This window comes from Hipposideros armiger, unplaced genomic scaffold, assembly GCF_001890085.2.
Source record: "Hipposideros armiger isolate ML-2016 unplaced genomic scaffold, ASM189008v1 scaffold_491, whole genome shotgun sequence".
NCBI classification, from domain to species: Eukaryota; Metazoa; Chordata; class Mammalia; order Chiroptera; family Hipposideridae; genus Hipposideros; species Hipposideros armiger.
In genome coordinates this window covers 1258525-1282042 of record NW_017731841.1, presented here as the reverse complement: position 1 = coordinate 1282042, position 23518 = coordinate 1258525, and the positions used below count along the sequence as shown (strand labels likewise).

Genomic DNA, 23518 nt, shown 5'->3' with positions numbered 1-23518 from the left:
TCTAGAGTTCACTGTGCCTGACTTCAAGCTCGCCCATCTGCCCTTTTTTCTCTCCTCCACAATAGCACCTTCCTTCTTCAAGGATAGGGGTGTCTCTTGCTACCTGGATCCTTCCATTAGGGGGAAAGCCACCTGGTAAGTCATCTACACTTTAGTGTGAATTTGTTTCTGTGACTTTCCCAAGGTCTCTTTGCTTTTAAGAAAAATAATGACACTGCACTGGATATTATTTAAGATGCAAGAAATTATAAGGGAAAAGGATATGATCAATTAGTCATTAATGGGGAATCCAAGCATAGTCCCACATAATGTGAGAGAAATTCGGGGCCAAGAAGTTCTTTCCTGGTCCCCCAGCCATGCCTAATTGGAATGCCTTCATTTCAGCTTATCAGAAGCCACCTGGAGCCCATCAGAGTGTCCATGATGTAGCCACAACACTGGCCTGCTGCACAGTAACTCTAGAGGCATGGCCAGCTGCCCAAGAAAGATGGAGGCACATGCCCTGCGGCACCCCTGGCCTCCCTTCCAGGGCCCCACAGGTTGCACTGAGTTGGGTTTGTGCCTCATCGTAACTCAAACCTGTATCATGCCAGGAAATACAGGCCTCCTTCCAGAGGTACCTGCCTGCACTGTCCCTTGGTCAGTGACAAGGCAAGGCAGCTCTTCGCTCAGTAACCCATTCCTTCCCTGGTCCCATGCCAGGAGCTCCGAGCTCTGTCCCTGCTAGTCTTGATGGAAGAGATCACAGACCTGGAGACCATGCTGACCTCTAGGGACTGGACGGCCCAGAGGCCTGGTGAGTCCCCAACATGTCCAGTCTTTCCTGGGAGATGGTTGCTTTCACCTAGCAGGTCCCTCCAGCTGTGGGCCGGCCTCTCGTGCGCCTGTCTGAGCTCAGCACTCAGGGCAGCATCTCCATGTTGTAGCAACACATGACTTCATCCAAGGAGAATTCCTCCTGCTGCTGACGCAGCTGCCTGGTCATGTTTCCATGACCCAATTTTCCTGATTCTTTGTCTGAGCCCTCTGCTGACCCCACCCCATCCTCTCCTATAGAAATTCACCAGAGTTGTCATTAATGGGGCTCCCAAGAGAGGCCCCCCCTTGCCCCTTCCCAGTGCCCTACTCACACAGGGAGATCCTTATACCAGGGACATTGCCCACACAAATGTCACCTTACTCCTGGGACCACCAGCCAAGAAGCATTTGGCATTTAAACCTTGGCACAGAAAAATTTGGGGGTTAAAAATAAAGCCATCATGTCACCACCATCCTCAGGCTATTGGTCTTTTCTGTGTACGATCAAAAACAAATGTGCATTTTTTCAGAGGGCGTCAGGCAATCCATAGACGATTCCCACTTAGAGTTTCTTCCTCAGAAACTTAAAAAGAGAGCCATTTCTTTGAAATGACATGTGGTGCGTGTGTGTTTTCTCCTCTGCCGGAAGGACATGATTTAGTTTGGATTTTTTATTTAACTTAAAAAAAGAGCCCACAATGGAAACAATGTGTGGATGGGTCTCCTGCAACATGTCACTGAGGGCAGCTCTTGTTCGTCACGTTCATCTTCATGTTCCTTGGGTGCTGCTGACTGCCCCTGGGCAGAGTGATTTCTCACAGGAGTCCAGTGGTGTTTCCTCCTCCCTGGGCCGGGCTGAGGGGGGGGGGCCCAAGCAAAGCACCCCACCTCCAAACACTTCCTTCAGGGCTGTGTGGGACAACTCCTTGATGGTCTGAAATGTCCTGAGTCCTCAGATGACCCAAGAGTAGCCTTCATCCTCAGTTTACCCGGGGTGCAAAGTTGGTGCCAGACAGTTCAGGGAGTGTCCTACCAGTGGGCTCAGGTGACTGGGTCTGTGGCTGGTGGGCTGAGTGGAGGCAGAAGGGCCACTGGTCAGTGAGTTGTGCAGATAGGGCCATAAAGACAAAACAGCGCCTGCACCCAGAGCCTCTTCTGCGACCTGCTCAGGGACCCCTTCCAAAGCCTCAGTGTGTCACGTGCTGGGACAAGCACGGCTCTTTCCCGGGAGAGCAGGCGATCATTCACAAACAGCTGGGTAGCTCTGGCAGAAGGGAAATTAGAACTCATCTAATCCCCACTCTACAGATGGGTGACGTGAGACCCAGAGAGGGGACATAATAATCTCTCCAATGTCCCATGGCTGCCTAGTGGCAGAGCCAATCTGGGATGCCTGGCCAGTGCACACCCCTGCCCCACACCTCCTGGCCCTACTCAATGGCCTTTTGAAAAGTTTCATCAGAGCACGTGACTCCCTACTCCAGACCCTGCCTCCTTCGGCCTCTACTGGCTTCCCAAATCATCCAGAAAAACACCTCAAAGTCCTTCCCACAACCTGATCAGTCTTCTAAGACCTTCTCTCCTGTCTTTCCTACCCCTACCCTCTGCTCCAGCCAGGTTAGCCAGGTGCTGAAATCACTGAGTCCTGCCCCACGCCGGGCCTTTCCATTTGCCGTCCCCCTACCTGGTTCCCCGTCTCCTACAGAGAGCCCACCCTACACCCACGTCTCCTCTCTGCTCCCTCGCCCAGCCCAGTTTTCTTCTTAGCTCCATCACCCTCTGACGTTATGTTGTAAATGTATTGATATTTGCTGATTTGTTCACCACTCGTCTCCTCTCACTCGGGGAAGCTCTACAGTTCTGTAAAGGCGCCAGTGCAGGCTGCTGTCACTGCAATGCTCCCAGGACGTAGAACAGTGCCTGCTACATAGCACACCTGTGGTACAAGGCAGGTGAATGAACGAATGAGTGAATGAATAAAATAAATAAAAGAATGAATGACATGTGAATGACTATTCCTACAGTAACTACTGCCCAGACTTAGCCCCACTGATGTGAGTGGACTGGGCTCCCTCTCTGTAAGTGGGCAGAGGAGTCTGGACCTCACCTGCCAGCTGGTCTGCTGCCATGTTGGATATGAGTGCTGAGAAGGCCCTCTTGCTGAGGGCCTGCTATGGGCTGGGCTTTGGGAAACCACATGGGGCTTCATGGGGGAGAAAGAATGAAACCACAAACTGCCTGATCATTGCTCTCCTAGAAGTAGACACGCCACTCAGAGCCTCAATGTTCTTTCCTGAAAAACAGGGATAAGAACAGTGTTGATGGCAACACTAAATGAGGTGCCGTAAGCAAAGCGCCATGAGACAGAGGACTCATAGCACTGACCCTCCCTGACCCGGGTGGGGACTTGGCCACATTCAAGCTAACACATCAATGCCTGGACGGAGGAACCTCTAACATGTATTCCCAGGCTCCTCCTGAGAGCTCTAAGGGAGTGAGTGAGGGGTACAGGGGTGTGGCCAGAGTTCCTCCTGCCCGCTCATTCCATGAGTGTCAGCTGCCTGGTGGGCAGCAGGAGCAGGGGGAGGTTCTGACGTGCAGCCCTGACTTGAGGAAGAGGAAGCCACGGCCCTTGGTAACCTCCATGGACTGGGCAGAAAGGCGGGAGCAGCCCCAGCTGCAGTGGGACTCTGTGGGTGGCTGTCCCTTATACTTCTCCCGGAAGCCCGAGGCTCCTCCTTCCCCAACACAGACGCAGCATGCACGCACACACCCGCCTGGTCAGCCTGGGTGCTGCCCTCATTTCACCTTTGCCTGGTAAGCTAGCATGAGCACGTCGTTCTTGTAGATGTTACAACTCTTTAGACCTGGATGTCATCATTCCTGCATAGAGCAACATCTCTGCTCACTGCTGGCTAGGCAGGGACCCGGTGGGGTGGGGTGGGGTGGGGTGGGGCCTGGGCTCTGAGTGCATTAGGGGACCCCTGCAACCCTGCAGGTGCAACACTGGGGAGAAAAAGAGCACATGGGGTGATGGGAGATGGCCAATGGGAAGGCCAGAAATTCTGGGGTGAATGCAGCCTGGGGTTGCTGTGAAGACCTAGTGCTTGACAGGAAAGCGCTTACAGCAAGGCCTGGTACTGTGTGTGTGTTTGTTAGATATAATTCATGAGCAAGGTGGGGACAATAGGACCCAGCACCCCCCTTGCACCCAAGGGCTGCCTCCGAGCGTTCATTCATGCCGGGCAGAGGGAAAAGCCGTGGCCAGCTGTCCAGGACCTTGGATTCTCCTCCTGACTCTGTTGTTTTTTTCAGTCTTGTGACTTAGCTGAAATCACCCTTGGCCTCCATTTCCTCATCTGTGAAATGGCTGCAGTAACACCCACCCCCTGGCTACCTCAGGGGGCTTTTGGATATACAGAGAAACATTCAGAAATACACAAAAGTAAACCATGTTTATTTGTAAACAGTACAGTAATCCAGTCTACCAGGCCGTGTTAGAAAAAACCATAAAGGCCCTTTCCTGCATCTCTGGGGAGCTGAGCACTATCTCCCTGCTGACCCCCTCGGGGGTTCCAGACAGCCCCGTGTGTCTCCTGTGTGGAGCAGGCCAGCACTAGCCCTCTGTTTTCGGTGCCCAGCTCCGCTTTGAGCCCAAGATTTGTGGAGTCTGTTTTGGCAAATTGATTTAATCAGGGTGAGAAGATTTGCTTTCTACGTTCCCAGTCCCCAAGGAAAATGCCAGTATTGTGGAATTATGAAGATAAAATTGAATGTGTAAAAATTAAAGTTAAAATGTCAGGGGAAAGGTTTCTTCTTGTTTCGAATTTATAGCATTCAAACCAGGTGTCCATCAAGGGATGAACAGATAACCAAAATGCAGTATATCCATAAGGCTTATTCAGCCTTAAAGGAAAATCGGACACCTGGTATGATGGATGAACCTTGGGGACATGTTAAGTGAAATAAGCCAGTCACAAGAGGACAAATACTGTGTGCTTCCACTCATGAGGTCCCTAGAGGAGTCAAATTCATAGAAATAGAAAGTACAATGGTGGTTGGCAGGCAGGTGGGGGCAGGTAGGGGGAGATGGGGAGTTAGTGTTTAATGGGGACAGAGTTTCAGCTTGGGAAGATGAAAACAGTCTTGTGGATTGATTGTGGTGATGATTGCACAACAATGTGAATGCACTTAAACTGTACTGTACACTTAAAATGGTTAAAAAGATAAAATTTCTGATATATATATATATATATATATATATATATATATATCCACAATAAAAATAAGAATTCACAGTGTTTACAGTATGGTACCAGAACCTGTTTGCACAGAAACAGTTAGCATTATTTGTATGCATTTATTACAGTAACCCTGACAGGCAGCTGACCTGTGCGCACGTTAAACAAACCATTTCTTTAAACTAGTCAGCAATTCACTCACCACCAATTCCTACTGGCCTGCGGCCCTCCGCCTGAGTAAGAGTTGACTGAGAAATCACTTCTTAGCCCTTTTCTCAGTCTAACTACTTTTTAAAGAGCCTTGTTTTCCTAGAACCTATAATTACGTTTTACTCCAGGGTACCCAGGAATTTTTTTTTTTTAATAAGCAAAGAGCATCCTACAATTATCATGATGATTTGTTGAGGGCAGGCCAAGTGCAGACAGGGGCTGACTCACCTCTGGAAACTGATGCTCACGAGTTGGTATTTGCATCTTGGAAGCACCTCCAGCACACTTGGGGTCAGTAATTAATATTAAGAGCCAGAGAATTAACAGACCCACAAAGGTGTCCTCTGGCTGCAGCTGGAGTGGGCCTTGGCTTCACAGATTGTTCTAGGTAAATACTGCCAGCCTGTGTGGACGCCGTAACCTGGGGCTGCTGGAGCCCCACGCAACCAAGGCCGGGATGGGCAGAAGCCTGTCGGCTCTGTCAACCCTGATTTGCAGCCCAGCCTGTAATCTCCCTGAGTTCAAAGAGCGCTTAGCTGCTTGTCTTTGTCAAGAGCGCGGTTGGGGATCTTTTATGTGAAAGATGTAGGATTCTCGGGCTGACTTTGATTATTTATTCATCACCCTTCGTGGGTGTGTGATAGCTGGGGCACCTCGGAGCCCCCTGTCCTGACTGCTCTTGCTCTCAAATTCATTGAGCTTTAAAGCCTTTTGAAAATTGCTTTTTGAGGGAGGGGAAAAGGTTTTGAAGTCCTGTTTCTCTCTCCCCCTGCACAGTGCCGCAGCACCTTTTGCCACCGTTCCATGCTCCCTTACCGATTGACATGAGACACCAGGAGGGAAGGTACCATTGCGAGCCTCACTCTGTCCACGGCGTGCATGGGTAAGTGCTGCCCTCCGCCTGCCATCCGGCATGGGGTCCCTGCCGCTGGGAAGGCTGGGCTGCCAGCCTCGGCCACCTCGCCTGCCTCTGTCTGTCTTTTTGGAGTTGCTGATCTGCGTCATCCTGAGCAGCCACCTTTGCCACCCACGAGTGCACTCAGTCCGGGACCCGTGTGAATGTGTGGGTGGGATGTGAACACCCAGCTCCCCTCTGGTTACCTGAGATGGAAGCACTGCTGTCTCACACATCGCCACTTCCAAGGCTGCAGAATTGCCTGGTGTATCCACGAGCACCTGGGGCTCTTGACTCACCCATACAGTGGGAGTCGCCTCCAGGTCACAGGTCCCATATAAGTATGGTGACCCTGGTTATGTGTTGTCCCAGCATAATAATTCATAGCGCCCCTTTCACTCTCTCAAGTGTCCCAATTTAGACACTAAATTATAGAGCCACCTTACTGATAAGAACAAGCTCAAAGTTATGCTTTGGGGCCTCGTCCTACTCCATGCCTTGAGAGCCCTGGGTAGAAGGGTGTGTCATCAGTGCTGTCATCACTATACCTAACCTGCCCTCTTCATTCCCACCGGAGGCCTCGGAGCCTGTAGCTGATGTCGCTTTTCTTGGTCTTTATGTCTTGAAGACCTGTGCTCTCGCTACCAATTCACCTGCTTCCAGAAGAGAGACCAAAATCTTCCCCTCACCCCCAACATCTCTGCTCTTTCCCACACCTGCCTTGGAGGGGACCTACTGCAAAAGATCATTTGGCCCTATGCCCCTCTTAATCCAGCCACCTCACCTGTCCAAGTTGTTTGTGTTTCCAGCACACGTGACCCTGTCACATGTCTCTGTGCCTCAGCTCCTGGTGCCCAGCCTGCCTAGAATGAATGCCCCCTCCTCATGGCCACCTCCCACAGATCCTCTAAGCCTCAGCTCAGGAGCCACCTCCTCCTGGGGACACTGGGATCCCCCACATTGAGTGAGGCTTTCACCTGGACCCCCACTGCACGACTGCACCAGAATGATATTTCACCCCTGCCTCCCAGCAGGCTCTGCGCTGCCCTCTCATTTCCCCATGGACAATGGCTGATGCACGCGTGATAGGCACACGATCATTGTTTGCTGTTGTTTGCGGAGTGCACAGCCCTCTCCACACATTCCACTCACGGAAGACAAACCCTCCTGCCTCTCCTAGCTCCAACCCTCCTGCCTCTCCGAGCTCCTGTTCCAATGAAGTCAGTAAATACTTGTGGAGCATTCACTGTGTTCACGGCAAACACTGTAGCTAGTCAGGGGGGTAGGTGACTGAGAAGTTGTCTCAGCCTACAGGTGACTCCTATGTCTGGGTACTCATTGTCTCCCCAAGATGTAGGTTATAACGCCATCCCACCTGGTCCTCTTATTTATTTTTTAAATATGTTTTACTTTGAAATAATTTCGTATAAAAATAGTTGCAAAAATAGTACAAAGATTTGCATTATACCTTCCCCCCAATTCCTCAAATGTTAGCATTGTCGTACATAACCAAACACCGATACATTGTTATGAACTAATTTACTAATCTTAACCAAATCTGGCCAGTTGCCCGCTAATGTCTTTTTTCTCTGGTTCAGGATCCAGACTTTGCATTGAGTTGTCTTATCTCCTTAGTCGTCTTTCATCCAGGACAATTGCTCTCTTGTCTTTCATGACCTCGACACTTTGGAAGAGGACAGGCCAGTTACTGTAGAAAACATCCTCAGTTTGGGTTTGCCTGATGGTGCCTCATGATTGATTTCAGAATGTACATTTTGGGGAATAATAATAAAAGTGGTGTTGTGCCCTGCCTAGTGCATCCTGTCAGGCGGCACGTCATGGCAATGCTTCTCATCACTGGGGATTAATTTTGGTCACTTGGTTCAGGTGAGTTTCTCCACTTTAAAGTTGGGGTCTATGTAATTAAATATTTCGGTAATATGTAAATATCCTGTTTCTCCGCGTATCTTCACCCACTAACTATAACATCCATTGATGGCTCTTTTCAGAAGCAGGAATTACTAGTGTTTGCCAAGTGGTGCTTTTCATTTCCATCATTCCTTCCACATTTAGCCATTGGAATTCTACTACAAGAAGAGTTGCCCCTCCTCCCCATTTCTTTATTTCCAATAAATGCATGGGTATTTGTGTTATTCTGTGAATTACACTCTCTGGGTATCACTGTTTCCTGTGTTGTTCAAATTGTCCCAGATTTGGACATTGTCTCCCATGTCTTTCGACACGTTGGGAACTTTTCATTTTATTTTAGTGCATGTAGCATGTTCTCACTTGACTAGGACCTGCTGCTGGCAGCCTTGTGCCCACGTTAGCCCTCTGCCCACCTTTCGGGGCCCTCCAGCTGCAGGTGACTGAGACTACAGCTCCAGCAGCTTCTGGAAGGTGCATACGTTTGGAGCTGGTGGATCACCGAAAATTGCTCAGATGGTGGCATCTGAGAATCCTAAGCGTATTGAGGGAGCTGAGTCCCTGTCTAGAAGGAGGGGGGTGGAGCTGCTGGTTTTCTGCTCTTGAGAAATGTTTGTTGCGTTCTCCGACATGGGTCCTGGGCACAGCAGGCCTGCAGCAAAGTGCTCCCTGCAAGGAGCCCAGTGCTGGTAGGAGACATGGGCAATGCTGAGAGCTCCCTGGAGGGAGTGTCTACATAGGTTTGTCTCACGCTGCAGGTGAACGTCAGGGCTCACATCTCCCCACTTACCTAGGGGCAATGACAGAGATGTTAGAAGACCCCACCATTGCAAATGCTAATTTTTAAATGAACTGTAACCTTGTGACTGCTGTAAACATGTCATGTGTTTTCTCTCACTTAATCCTCTCAACAACCCTATAGGAGGCACATTTACAGATGAAGGGGCTGAGGCAGCACGGAGGGATATAATAACTGAGCATCAAGGTCACCCACTTAGGGACTGGGAGAGTTAGAAACCCAGTTACAGCCCCCTGAGCTCTGCCCCTCAACCACATGCTGGCCTCTCTCTTGGGCACATGTGTGACCCCAGGACCCATGGATGTCCTATCGGACCCCAGGACCGATATCTTCTTGAAAGCACATACTGCCCTTTGTTAGGGCACTGGCCCCAGGTTAGGGGTCCCCCAAATTTCTGAACCAGCAGCATCAGCGTCCCCTGAGAGACTGCTCTGATGCTCTGATGCAGGCTCTCAGGCCCTGGCCCCGCTTGCTGAGCCGGAGACGCGGGGGTGGGGTCCACGATCGATATTTAACATGCACTCAGGTGATGCTGCTGTAGGCTCAGGTTCAAGACGCTCTGGCTGCAGTCAGGGCCTTGTCGCTGAGAGGGGCCCCTCAGTGCTATCCCTCCTTGTGCTAATAGGGAGCTGTGGCCAGGAGGCCACCCCTGAGTCCTCTCCAGGCTTTGCCACTCACTAGCTGTAGGTTGGACACAGGTCATGTCCCCTCTCTGGGCTTGCTTTCTTTCTGGCCACTGAGGGGCAGAGTGTGGGCAGAGCACCTGGAGAAGTAGAAAGGATGATAGCGGGCAGCAGAGGAGGTCTGACCAGGACAGCGGGCCTGTGCAAATGGTCTTGTCACTTACTGGCCCGATGGCTCTTTCACTAAACTTGATAACTGAAGAGCGGTGTATTAATTTCCCATTGCCGCTGTACCAAGTTATCTCAAACTTAGTGGGTTAAAACAATATATAAATGTATGTCATTCTGGAGGTCAGAAGTCTGAAGTAAGTCTTACGGGCCTCTGGCCAAGGTGTTGGCAGAGGTGGTTCCTTCTGGGGGCTCTAGGAGAGAATCCATTTCCTTGGCTCCTAACCCCTACCTCTTCTCACATTGCCTTTTCTCCCCCTGCTTCTGTCCTCACACGGCTTTCCTCCTCTTCTGTGGTAGTTTTCTCCCTCTGCCTCTCATAATGACACCTGTGATTGCTTTAAGGGCCCACTGGGTAATCCAGGATAACCTTCCTGTCTCAAGATCCTTAACTCAACCACATCTGCAGTGTCCCTTTCCCCACAAAAGGTACAGTCACAAGTTTCAGGGATTAGGACCTGGACCTCTCTGGAAGTGGTTAGCTCATTTGGGATCACCAAGCCCCAGTGGCGAGTCTGGCATCACAAAGTAGAATACAATAAAGGGTGTCAATAATGAGTGCAGGGCCTGCAGCGGGCCAGGCTCAGCCCTGGAGCCCGGTGTGCTGTATCAGTTCACTTCTCGATTGCTCTGTGAGATGGCGTTATAACCTACATCTTACAGGTGCAGACGCAGAGGCCCAGAGAGGTACCGGCTTTCACAGGTCACCCTGCATGGCGGGCATGCTTGGTTCCACTGGAGGGTTGCGGAGCAAGCTCCCCTCCCCAGCCAAGGAGGGGCTAGTCTGGGTAACACCCAGCGATGGGCAGCAGCAGTGTTCCCAGAGCCCCACATCCTGCTGGGCTGGGCTTCTGGTGGCTCTACCGTATACTCAGGACGGTTGGTCCCCGCCCAGGCCACAAGGGGCCAAGGCGAGTGCTGGAAAGCCCACTGCCTCACCCCTGCCCTCAGTGTCCCAGGTGGGAAATAGGACAAAGCCTAAGAGAAAAACGGCCCCCATGGCTCTGGCTTCTGTGATTAATGTGGTCGGAGCCTGGTGGAACACCCGATCCATCAAGCCTCTGCTGTAGACCGCTTCTCCTCGCCGGCACCAAATGTGTCTAATTACACAGACGTTGCACAGCAAATGAGGTGCAGTGTCATCTCTTGTCAGCCCAAGTCGGAGCCTCTGCTGCTGCTGTGCACACGGCCTCTGTTCAGGCACCCAAACCCCGACCCACTGACTCTCATGGTCCAGTGACTGAGCGCCAGCGCACAGCGGTCCGGCCAGAGCTTCACCACAGGCCTCTTGGTCCCCGCCCCGGCCCGAAGGAGCACTGCTGTCACCGGCCCTGCCAGGCTAGCTGGGCTTGAACCCCGGTGCTGCAATCACCAGCCTTGGAGAGCTGACCAACCTGAAGGAATAAACCTCAGTTTTCTCATCTGTAAAAGGGCATAATAAGGGTACCTGCCCCATCTACTAAGTTACTTGGAGAATTGGAATGGGTAATACAAGGAAAGCGCTGAGGAGGTTTGCAAGCATTCAGTAGACAATACCAGTGATTATTATTCCTATTATTATTCCATTTGCCTATCAGGGATGGGATTCGTTGCAGGCCAAGGGACCCATGTGGCAGAGGCAGGCCATGACGTGCGTGTCCTTGGAAGAGGCTGCTGTTGGGTGACTGTGATATAGGAAGGTGTGACATGGGCCTGAGAAAAGCCCACTGGGGATGGAGAGAAGAGAAGTCTTTTCCCCCCAGTGAGGAATTTTGACTTGATCCTTTTGGCAACCAGGAGCAGAGGGAGTGGTGAGGTTGACTTTCAAGGTAACTGGGGGAGCAGTTAGAGGATGGACAGGAGAAGTGGGGTACCACAGCTGTCATCGTGGTCCCCGGGCAGGAGGGGAGCAGGGCCAGGGCTGACCACACACCGCTCCAAACAGACAGCTGCAAGTGGGGGAGGAGGGGCGGCGTTCAGTGTGTGGACACCCAACCAGCACAGCCCAGTGGCCGGCTTTCCTCTTCTCCGCAGAGCCCGTCTTCCCTGCCACCTGGAGCTACAAACCCACAACAGGACTTGCAAAGCTCACTAATGCTCAGCTAGCTCCAGAAGGGTAAATGGCACTGCCCGGGGACTCCTGGTACCTGACCTTTCATCTGTGTAAACACAGGTGACGGAGAGACAAATGGGGGAGGGGGTTGTTCTTGCTGGTCAGGCAGAGTTCTCTGGGGTCCCCTGTCCCCTGTCCCTTGAGGCTCCCATAGTCCTTTCTCAAGGGTGAGAAGAGAAGGCCCCGCAGTGTCGCCATTGCCTGGTGACTGCGAGTGGCAGAGGAGCACTTTGGGCTCCATCCTGGTCCCTGCCCCTTGGAAACTGGCTCACAGGGTGTCATGGGGACCGAGGCTGAGGCATGGCAGGGCCCCCAGCTAGAGCTCCCTGGTTCCTCCAGGTATGCAGTCACACAGCAGACGTGCAGGCTGCCTGGGGCCAGGATTAACTCACGGGTCCTGGCGGGAAAAGGAGGCCGGGGTCAACCTTCGAGTCTCTGTGTTGCTTGTGGGGTCCTTCCCGTCCAGCACTGTCCTGGAGCTTCAGAGAGGACCAGTTCCAGCTGCTTCTAGCCCAGAAGGGTTACGGAGAGCATCTCGTGCCGCACGCCTCACACCTGGCTGCCAATCTGAACTGGGGTGTGTCTTAAAGATGCGTATTTCCCAACCCCAGAAGTTCTGTTTCTTTCAGAGTAGGGTGAGCCCCAGTCATCTGCTAGTTTACAGGCACCCATAGGCCAGAGTCTGGGGACCACGACAGGCCACCTTGCTTATTTTGTACCCAAGAAAGAAGGCCCAGAGATGCATGCTGGCTTTCTGGAGTCATAGAGCCAACAGGCTATAGGGACTTTTCTCTAAATGATGACGACGGTGAAATATGGGGAGTTAAAAATCTCCTGGTTCTTTATCATCATCTGTTCGCAGATCCAGTGCCCACAAGTTGGCCCATATCTATTTGTATTTTCAGCTTGCAGAAGGAGGTGAGCGTAGTGGGGTGGGAGCTTGAGGGGGCGGGTGGAGTGGACAGCTACAGCATCTCAACCATGGGAAGGACAGTCCCTCCTCTCTCCTCTTGCCTGGTTCTGCACCTGACCACTGTTAATCGCTCCTCTGAAGATCACTTGATCCTGAGCTGTAGTTGGTGGGCACTGCTCCAGCGGTCACAGCCCAAGGCCACCCTGCCCAGAGAAGGAGAGAGGAAGGGGGCTCTCATTAGGGACAGATGGCTCTGGGGCTAGCTATCAACTCATGGAAAGTTAACACGGGGGCCCAGGTACTTTAAGGAAAGAGAAGGAATGCCAGCTGGTGGGTGTGAGGGTCTCTGCTTCCCACCATCATCTGCACACTTTGTCACACGTGCAAATTACCCAGAGCCCCCTGGGATAGCTGTTAAGGATGCGTGAACCCCACCTGGTCCCAGCAACTGCATATTAATGGAGATATTTAGCCCCTTCGCTGGTGTGCTTCACTTAAGAACGTAGTTTCTTTGCTGTTGCTGGCTGAGCTCATGAACTTCCTAGTCCAGGGGGATTTGAAGATAGCTTTTTCCAAGGTCAGTGTTCCATAAAAACTATACCAGCTCATCATGAGATTAATAAACACACGCCTGCTTAGCCTGCAACTCACCTGCATTGTCTTGGGCCCCAACAGCTGTGTCTTCAGCCAGTCACCAAGGCGGGGCAGGAGGATACATTGGTTGTTTTTTTTCTTGATTTTTGGCACAACACACAGGTTCACAGTTCACAGAGGACTGGCTTTGTTTGTGTTTTGAAAAGAATGTTCTCCTCCCTCGGCAAATGTGTGTGCTTCTCTTCAGAGACTTGTGGAAAGACAAGACTTCCGAAGGGCAAGTCTGCCTGGCTCCTGGGCCAAGAGGCTGGGCGAGCCTGGGGTCTCCCACAAGGGGCCTTGTTCCTCCTCCCCACGTGGGTTCTTGCTCCCCTTCTGTCTCCAGAGAGCCCTCCTTAAAAGGTGCTGTGGCTGATCACTTCTTCAGAGCAACTGGACAGCAGGTAGATGGAGCCCAGGAAACTCTGGGACCAGGTAGTTTGTAGGGCAGCCACCTACCTCCCATAGCTGTTTGAGGACTGAGCGACAAATACATGCAGAGCTTTGGCTCGTGGTGATGTGAGTGGCCCTTAGAGACCCCTCCAGGTAAGTCCCTTCTCCTCTCTGGGCAGTCACAGCAGCCTGGGTTCATTCATCTGGATTATATCATGTAACCCTTATCAACACCCTACAAGGAAGGCGGCATTGTCACTCCCACTTGTTAAGTGGGGAAACCGAGGCACAGTGAGGTTGGATGTTTTCTCCGGTGGCATTTTCCTAGTAAATATCACAGCTGGGATTTGAACCTGGGAAGTGGCCCACTCTCCACCTGGACTGCTCTGCTAAAGGTTCTCCTGGCTCCGAGAGCCTCAAGTTCTCAGCTCTAGGAAGGTGCTCTGCAGTGTGGCACAGACAGCTCATTTATAATAGAGTCTGGCCTGTAAAAGTTTAATGAGGAGCGTGTCTGATAAGGCGGCCTACTCTTTGATCTTGACTGAATGCTGGCCTCTCGCAGAAGAGAAGCTGCCTGGCTCTGGGCTTTGGAGAAAGCCCCTGTGGTCAGCTGAGGGCAGGAGGGGCCCAGGGTGAAGCACAGCTCGATGTGTAGAAATGAGGTGGTTCTGCCAATGGGGAGGGTGTGCAGGGCAGCTGTGGAAGGGCTGCCCAGTGGACAGGTCCTGCAGGGTTGGAGGTGACCCTGTGGGTCCTCTCCTATCCTGCTGTGTCCCCATCATCTTGGGCATTCTACACACACCCGGATGTAGGCAGATCAGGGTGGGGCAGAGGTCACATCCTGCCAATGCCTCCCATGCCCTCTTCATCCTTGGGCTGGCTCTGTAACCCCCGTGAGCCTCAGTTTCCCTGTCTCTAAAATGGGGATGCAACAGTACCCCACATGGGTGGTTGTGCAGATTAGATGAATGAGTGAAAAACACAGCACAGCTTCTGGTACATAGTGAGTGCTGGACATTCATATGCTTTTCTCACTCTCGTGTGGACACCAAAAGGAAACCCACAGTTTGTTCCAGGCACTCTGCTGGGTTCTGGGTGGATGGCATTATAGCCAGTCCTCCCAACACCCTGTAAGGTGGGTGATATTCTCCCCAAGTCGTAGAGGAGAAAACTAGAGGTTCCCAGAATTGAAGAGCTTCCCACCATCCCTCAAATAGTAAGTGAGCTTGGACCTCCATGCTTGAACTCTTCTATGCCATTATTATCCTCAGAGAGGAAGGGGCATCTCAGTGCAGGTCTTAGGGCTACAATGTCTTATCCCTGCTGGCAAGCATGGAAACACAACAGTAATTAACCCAAAGGAATTAACCACTAACAGTAAAATTTCAGATGGTGGTGGGGTAGACTGCCCTCTGAGGTGAGGGGTCCTCTCCCACTGCACACGTCCAGGTTGTCCATTCTAGGTGGAATTGATGCCAGTGCCCAGAACGCATTCATTTACTCAGCCTAAATCACTGTTGCTGGATTTATCTGTGTCCCTAGTGCTATCACTTGGGGTCACACCTGCCAACCTTAGTCAACATTTGTTGAGGAAATGCAGGAGCAGGGCCCTGCCCAAGTCCTGCTGCTGCCGCTCTCCAAGCCTCCATCACTGCAGCCAGCATTGCTGCATCGATAACATGTCCCTGGTGCTCTGGAGAAGAAGTAGGTTGGGCCCAGTGGGAACCGCTCCTTCATCCTCTCCTTCCAGGAGCTGCATTTCTGAAATATGAACTTGACCTGTCCCACCCAAGCAAAGCAGAAAGAGGTTGGTTGTTGCTTAACTCATGGGGGAAAGTTCACTTGATGATACTTCCCCAGTGCCAATGTATGTCATCCTGTTGCCAGGTGTGGAGGATACACGCCCAAGGGGGCACAGTCTTCCTGTCCACAAAGATCTCATGGTCTGGGAAGGGAAGGGGTCGAAACTGGGCAGATACAGTGTGTTGTGCTGGAAGGGGTTTCCAGGGGAGCCCAGAGCACAGGAAAACAGGAATGGAGAACGTTTATCAGCAGAAAGGCCAGGGAGGCCTGTCTCTCCCCATCTCACCACCAGCCCACCAGGGGGCGCCACCTTCCACAGGGTTGTTTTTGTTCTAACGAGGGGCCTCCACTCCCAGACAGCCATGGATGTCAGCCTGAAAGAGCGGCCCTTTGCAAAGCACACATAATAGACTCAATAGCTTGGTAAAAATCAGCAGCATACCCACCTCTAAGAAGACATTTATCTAAACTATTTGGGATTATCCATCTAGTTTTGACAGGCGTCCAGGAAAGGAAATTCCACACACCGCTTTGGCAGGCCAGGCCTGAGCTGAGGAATTCTCACTGAGGGGAAGTGGGGGCGTTTCCCTGGATGTAGCTCCTCCCCCCAGGCTTTTGCTCATTGCTTAAACCCAGACCCCTAGTGAAATCTAATGAAACCCTTCCTTTTACTACAGACCCCCCTTGACCCCCAATACCCCATGTCTTATTCCCGCCCAGGGCTCTACTTCCAGGCCCCTCACATTTGCTCTGTGATATGGCAGCCCCCATAAAGCTGTGACTTTCTGGAAGATTCCAGTCAGCTGTGCTCAGCCAAGGGCAGTTCCCCTTACAAAGTGTCCTCGTACCTATACCCAGAGGTTAATCCATGCCACAGGGCACCTGGACAGGGCTAATCCACACTGGCTTCCCCAGAGCCCTCCTCTAGGGCCAGCTGTGTTCCTGCCCGCCCCGTGTCCCACCCCGGACACGTCGATCAAATCCGAGGCTTCCCACCCACCCGAGCTCTGTACCACTCATCACTTTGCTAAGGAAAAAGGCTCCTTGATACTTCCCTTTTGGTTTTTTTACGCTTTTTGGTTTTTATGTTTGAAAAGACGATTACCTTCCTATCTTCCTACTCTGAGGGAGAAAAAATTGTGATGGAGGGTGGGTGGTTGAATTAACCCCCGTTGCCTGTGTGGCTAGATCTTAACTAAGTCCATCTGTATGGTCTCCTTTGTAGGCGCAATTTTATAACCTAATTTCCCTACCAAAACATCAGTGTTTACTTAGTAAGAAATCTGCTCTTTGTCAGCTGAAAACAGTGATTTCTTTATTACGGCTCTGCGTAGGGAGTAACAGCTGAAAGCTGGCACTCAGTTAGGTCTGGCGGAGTGCGCGGGTCTGGAACAGGAACGGGGTGAGCAGAGGGTCGAATGCTTCGCATGTGTATACAGATGTGTGTCGGTTGCACAGCAGGCCTGTCAGTCGGGCTGGGATTGGCCAGGAGGGAGCCTTGGCAGCAGACAGACAGAGCGACCAAGATGAGCCCACAGGGTGACCAGGGAGCCAACCACTGAACCCTCACACGCTTTCCAGGAGCCCACACAAGTTCTCCACTACCAGCCAGCCCTGTGGCCACTCCACTCCCCACCCCAGAACCCCGTCCATTCAGCCAACTGCTAACCAGGAGCCAGCTTCCACCCAGCCATGCTTTAAAAAAAAAGGTCTTATCAAATATGGAAGACATAGAAAAGAATAACAAAAGCATGGTTCAGATATAAAGACATACACCCTCCTGCCCTGTCCAAACCAAGGACTGGAGATGTCGCAGCACCCTTGAGGTCCCGCGTCCCCCCCTGCTGTCCACCCTGGCCTCCCCACTCCACAGGCTCTGGGGTTTGGAGTTTGTCATCCCGTGGCATTTGTAACATCTACCTTGTAGGGGACTCTCCTAACAGTACATAGTTCAGTTTTTCTTTGTGTGCTTTATATAAATGGAATCACTGCAGTTGTATTCTTGGGGAACTTGCTTTTCACACTGGGTGTTATATTCTGGAGATTCACCCATTAATGCCTGGGGCCCTTAATCCTACTTCACTCTCGCTGCTCTGCGTTGACAGGTCCCTGGGATACCGCTGTGTCTGCTGTTTTGAACATCATCTCAGTGAATGCTTCTGTACCGTCCTCTGGGCCCATGTGCAGCCCATTCTTTAGAATGAATGTGTGTCTGGCAATGAGACAGCAGAGTCATAGGGTGTTCACATTTTAACCCTCCTAGATGTTGCCAGACTTTTTTCGGGTGGTTTTGCCCACCTTACTCCCACCAGCCGGGTTTGAGGGCTCAGCTTTTTCCATCTCCTTGTTACTAGGGTGATGTCATCCACATTTAAATTTTTGCCAAAATGGCATCTCCCTATGATTCTAATTTTCTGTTTCCCTTATGACTGACGAAGCTGAGCATTCTTTCATATGTTTATTGGCCAATAATGTTTCATTCTTGGGAAATAACCTGTTCAGTGATTTTGCCCATTTTTCTATGGAGTTGTTATTTTCCTATAGATTTGAATAAGCCTTTTATATAGTAAGGCTACTCATTCCATGGTTAGTTATATGTGTTACAAATAGCCTCTCCCAGTTTGTGCCTGGCCTCTTCATTCCCTGGATGAAGCGTTTTTATTATAACGTACCTTAAGTTGTTGACATTTCCTTTATGGTTTTCCCCACACATTCTTCTCCCACCCAGCTGTGTGGTCAGCCCCTGGACTCTGTTAGCTATTCTCTGGTATGACCTGCCCTTTGTTCAGCTATACATACTTCTGTCTCAGAACACCGGGCCTGGCTCAGATACCACCTCCTGCAGGAAGCCTTCTCAGATTGCCCCAGCAGAGTGGGTGAATTCTTTCCCTCTCACCCTTCTTTCTGTTTCATCACCTTGTGTTCTACTTGTAGGCTACAATCAGTGTCCATACTTCCTCCCTGACTCCACAGGCCCCAGCATGGTGATTTTGTCAAGGTACCCATGTGAACTATAAGCTTGAGGGACTGTAATTTCCTAAGCTCATGGCTGCATCTGGGGCACCCTGCCCAGCAGCATCACCCTGGCAGCTTGTCATTGCCACAACCTCATGTGCTCTGCGGACATCTGTGCATGTGTAGCTTCAGGGTGGACCCTGGGAATGTTAGGGTTCACCACACCCTGTGCAGCATTTGTCAGTCAAGTTTGTGACCACCTGCCCCACTTCCTGAGTGTGAAGTCCTGACTGAGTCTTCCCTGAATCCCCAACTTGCCACCCAGTGCTGTCAGAGGTCCATGCTCAGTAAATGTTGGCCAGCGGAAGGAATGATGCATAAACACATGAACAAATCAGTGAATGGCTGGACGCAGTGGTCCCAGCTTCTGTTCGTGGTTATCCCGTGTGCAGGTTTACAGAGCCTCTCCACATGGACAGATGTAGCCCAGACACATGGGAACGTGCAGATGGACACAAGAAATGAATCGGGCTTCTGTTTGGGCAGGGGACAGTTCTCCAATGATTTCCAAAAGAATGCACTATACATCTCTTTATGGGTGCAAACCCCCTGAGTGTATTTTAAAAAGGACTTGATTTCTGGAACTTTTAAAATTAATGTATGGAAAACGTGGAAGCATGCTTGCCAACGTACAGTTTCACATACCAAGTACAGCCTCCCCTCCCCCCAAACAGAAAACCAAGAAACAACAAATTCAAGAAACAACAAAACAAAACCCTTGGAAAGGAGATTGAATGCCCCCCAGAGGAGCCTGCCAGAGCTCTGTCTCTGCCCGTTGGTAGGTCTAAGGCAGCGGGCACTGGCCTGCTCTGCAGGAATGTACTGGTGAAAGCAAACACACACCTGCCCAACCCTGGCACTAAGGAGCCCATGCAGTTTGGGTAGGACAGTAGCTCAGCGTGGCAAGGCCAGCTTTGGGGAATCTGTTTTCCTTCTAGCAGATCAGTGGGCCTGAGGCTACCTGCCCAGTGTTTCTGAGAAAGCAGGTGCCTGGCCCCAAGCAGTTCAGCAATAACACAGGGGTCATAGCCTGCCCACTCTGAGCCTGCTGACCCCACCCCTGGCCCTGTGATCCCAGTGGGTGGTAGCATCTCAGCCCGAAGGCAGGACTGGTGCGTGCAAGCAAGCCATCCTTGGGGTAGGAGGGTTGGCATGTTGGGGCTGTGTGCGGGGTACATTCAGCTTTGGGGAGTCAGTGACCGTATAATCTGGGCTGCAGGCAGAAAGGCACGCTCCAGAGCCCTTTGTGTGCATGTGTGTGTGTGTGTGGTGTGTGTGTGTGTGTGTGTGTGTGTGTGTGTGTGTGTGCGCATGTGTGTATGTGTGTGTGTGTGTAGGGGGGCAATTGGAACACAGCGCTCAGATGTCCTCCAACAGGGAGGAGCATTTCCTTTCCTTGCTAGCCTGCCACTGATGGACCACCTATGGGGCCGGGGCTATCCCAAGAAGTAATACATGGGCCCTGCTGTCTAAGAGCTGACTATGTCATCAGACAGGTGACAGTAACAAGGATGGTGATGTCCTAGCCTCCCGAGGGCCTACTCCACACCAGCGCCATATGCTCACGTCCGGTTACCATTTTAATAAGTGACCGCAAACTCGGTGGCTTAAAACAACAGAAAACTATTCTCAAGTTCTGTTGGTGAGGAGTCTAAAATCAAAATTTGCTGGACCGAAATGGGACACAAAGGGCCCACGCCTGCCTGTTTCTGGCCCTGCTTGCCTGCACAGGAGAAGGTCTTTGCACAAAGACATCAGAACGGGGCGTCTCTGGGTTGCGAGGGTTCTTCCTCCAGCTCCCGACCCCCAAGGGGCAGAGCCTGCCCCAACAGCTCATGCTGAGTGTGGGTGAGTCAGCACCAGCTCTGCATTGTCTGCCTCTCCAAACAGGCAGGGTGGGGTACACGAGCCCCAATCCCAGCACTTCCGTCCCCTCCTCACATTGCATTAAAGAGCATGTTGGTTCCTGCCCCTGCACCTTGGCTCTGGCTGTGTATGGGTCAAACGCCCTCCCTTTTCCTCCCATCAGGCAAAGTCTTTCTCTTCCCTCCAGCCCCATGGAAGCCACACGCCCTCTAGGAATGTGTCCCCATCATTCAAGCTCCTAAGGATGGCGTCCCTCTCCAGTGGCCTAGGCATGCTCACTCAGGCCCAGCCAGTGTGGGGGTGAGTTACACATGGCTGTATAGTAGTCTCATCACCTAGGCCCCTCTGATCTCCTTCCAAAAAATCTTGAGCCAGCACTTGGAGAAGGGACCTAGGAATTGATGCTACAAGATGTGGGCTGGGCCTACTCGTCCACCCTCTGAGTTTCTTCCATTTGCTCATCTGTTAAATCTAAGAGATGCTGAGACTGGCTGAGTACCCACCAAGCACCCAGGGCCCCACCACACACTGCACACACTGAGCTCAGCTCAGCTCAGCGTACAGCTTCCCTTCAGTCAGGTTACATTGCCATGTCCTACAGGCAGGACACAGAGGCTCAGGGGTCATTAGTACCACCGAAGTCCACAGTAAGTGGCAGAGCCATAATTCAGACCCAGAAAGTGCAGTCTTTACCCACATGTGTGAAGGCTCCCCTCAGCCTGCATCCCTACTGCAGGGTCGACATGAGGACCAGCTGAGGTGATGTCTGCAAAGGGACAACAAGCTGAACTTCTGGAGGGCAGAGACAGCTGAGGCAGAAGCTGGCCTCTCGGTGGACCGCCAGAGCTGTCTGATTTCAGAGTCAGAAAGGCCAGCATTCATTCCAGCTCTGCCACTCACAGCTCTGCAGCCTTGGGCAAGTCTCGTTTCCGTCCTGAGCCTCAGTTTCCTTTTCTGTAAAGTGGAGATAATGAAACCTGCCTGGCAGAGTTGTTGGATGTGTTGCATGTGGTTGGCGTCCAGCGAATGTTTGCAACCTAGTCAACAGCAGTAGCAGCTTCCCGAGGGCAGCGTCCAATTTGGCTAGAAAGGCAGTCATCAGATCAAAAATTTGTTCTACATCTCTCGGGTCTGATGGTCTGCATATTACCTTCAGTTTTGGCCTCTCCCCTCACGGCTCCCAGCAGCTCTACACTTGCTTCCTACCTGCTTAACAACCCCTGTGGGCAGAGAGCACCTCTTTCCCCAAGAGTTCAGCCAAAGCTGCTGTCTTGGGTACATACCCAACTCCAAACCACTCATGGTGCCTGGGGGCAGGGGATGCTCCAACCAGCTGGGCTCAGGTCACATGCCACCCCAACGCCCCTTCCCCCACCCTCCACAACAGGAGAAGGGATATGGATCCAATACAGATCCAGTCCAAAGCATTCTGTGGGCTGTGGTCCCACCCTCCTCACATAACCTTCACACAAACATTCTAATCCTCCAGCCTTTCTTTGCACGTGCTGCTTCAATTGTAAGGCACTCTCTCATAAACTCCTATTCATCCTTCAGAACCCAGCCCAAATTTCACCTTCTCTGAGAAGCCTTCCCTCACACAGGCAATGAGGGAATTTTTTCCTTTGCTGGAACCCTTATTTGTTTACTTGCCTCTTCCATTGGGCTCTGAGCTCTTTACAGGTCCCTGGGCACAAAGCAAGTGCTTGGGACAATTTTGTCGGGAATATTAACAAATATATGAAGAGACAACTGGTAGAATGAGGCTCAGATGAGCTCAGAGATGGTCTGAAGGTGAGACAGCAATGAATAAGAGTAGCGTCCAAGCTGTACAGTTTGCAAAAATGCTGCCAGTCTGGTTAATGTAACCTGTAAGTGTGTGAGTGTGTGTAGATGCATATCTACAATGTAGGAGACTGTGACCATTGACCATCTTTTAAAATGAGTTCATGCAGTTGGCCCCACCTTCTAACCTCAAGGCCACGTACTTGAGTTTCTGCCCAGTTGCCAGAATTCAAGGCCTAAACAGACCACAGCTGAGACCAGGGTCGGGCCCCCACAGTGAGTGGTGTGGAAATAGAAGAAAAGGAGGTTGCAGCTGGGCGTTGGCCTAAAGCAGTGGCTCAGATTTCCCTAGCAGATGCCTTTCCTGGTGAGGTCCCATGGTATGGTCATCAGTTCATTAGGACTGGCAGCACCCAGCCTGCCTGGGGACACTTATTGAGGCCCTGGGATGGGGCCAAGTGTCCAAGAAAAAGAAGCTCTGGTCCCTGAAGGACCCGCTTTGTAGGTTGGAATTTTTGGTGTGATTTCAGGGCTGCTGGGAAGCCCTCTGGCCCCCCTCATGCATTAATGCTTAGAAGTCTATCATTTGAGATTCGTTCCTTTGGCTTTGTTTGGTATATTAAAATAACATTTCTTGGAACATCTGTGTCCCTGGTTCCTTATTAGTCATTCACAACATAGCGTGAGGGAGAGGTTCCAACTCTCTCCTGAGAACTGGATTGGGTTGTGCGTGGTGAAGGGGTGAAGCGGGGGTGAAGACAGTGAGCTGGAACAGGGTAGGGAGAACACTGTTCCATTCTTAGGTTCTCCCCCTCCCCAATCACGCGCCTATCTGAGACCCGCTCACAATGAACTCCGTTCGCCTAGAGCCCTCACTTCTCTGTTGAAGGGATGAGCTCAGGCCCAGGCTCGGGCCCAGGCCCACCTGGGTTCGCTGTGGTTCCACTACCTGCTGTCTTAGTGACCTTGGGCAAGGGACCTAGCCTTTCTGGCTGTGTTCTTATGTATAAAATGGGCATAAAGCACCTACTTTGTGAAATTTTTATTTAGATTAAAAAAGGAAATATATGCATGTGGCCTGTTAGGGCTGGCACACAGTCAGCCTATTCTGAGGAGCTGCCAGGTAAGGGCACAGCTAAGTAGTTCTGTGCTGAGGGGACGTCTTGGGAGGATTCCCAGAGGAAGTGTCTGGGCGGGCCTTGTGGCTGTGTTGGCTGATGCACCTGTTGTGTTAGGTGCCCAGGTTAGTAGATGCTCCACACCCAAGTTGACTTGATGCTGAGAAGGAAAGGGGAGGGGAG

The 23518-nt window shown here is 51.5% G+C and overlaps 1 protein-coding gene across 1 annotated transcript in view; it reads left to right on the top strand.

The window, feature by feature from the left end:
- Window positions 1–6024: 6024 nt before the first annotated feature.
- GLI2 (GLI family zinc finger 2) overlaps window positions 6025–23518 on the top strand; it is a 56681-nt gene continuing 39187 nt past the window's right edge. The window contains exon 1 of the mRNA XM_019667263.1: window positions 6025–6132. Coding sequence (XP_019522808.1) covers window positions 6074–6132 — 59 coding nt within the window. The 5' untranslated portion in view covers window positions 6025–6073. The remainder of the gene's footprint in view (window positions 6133–23518) is intronic.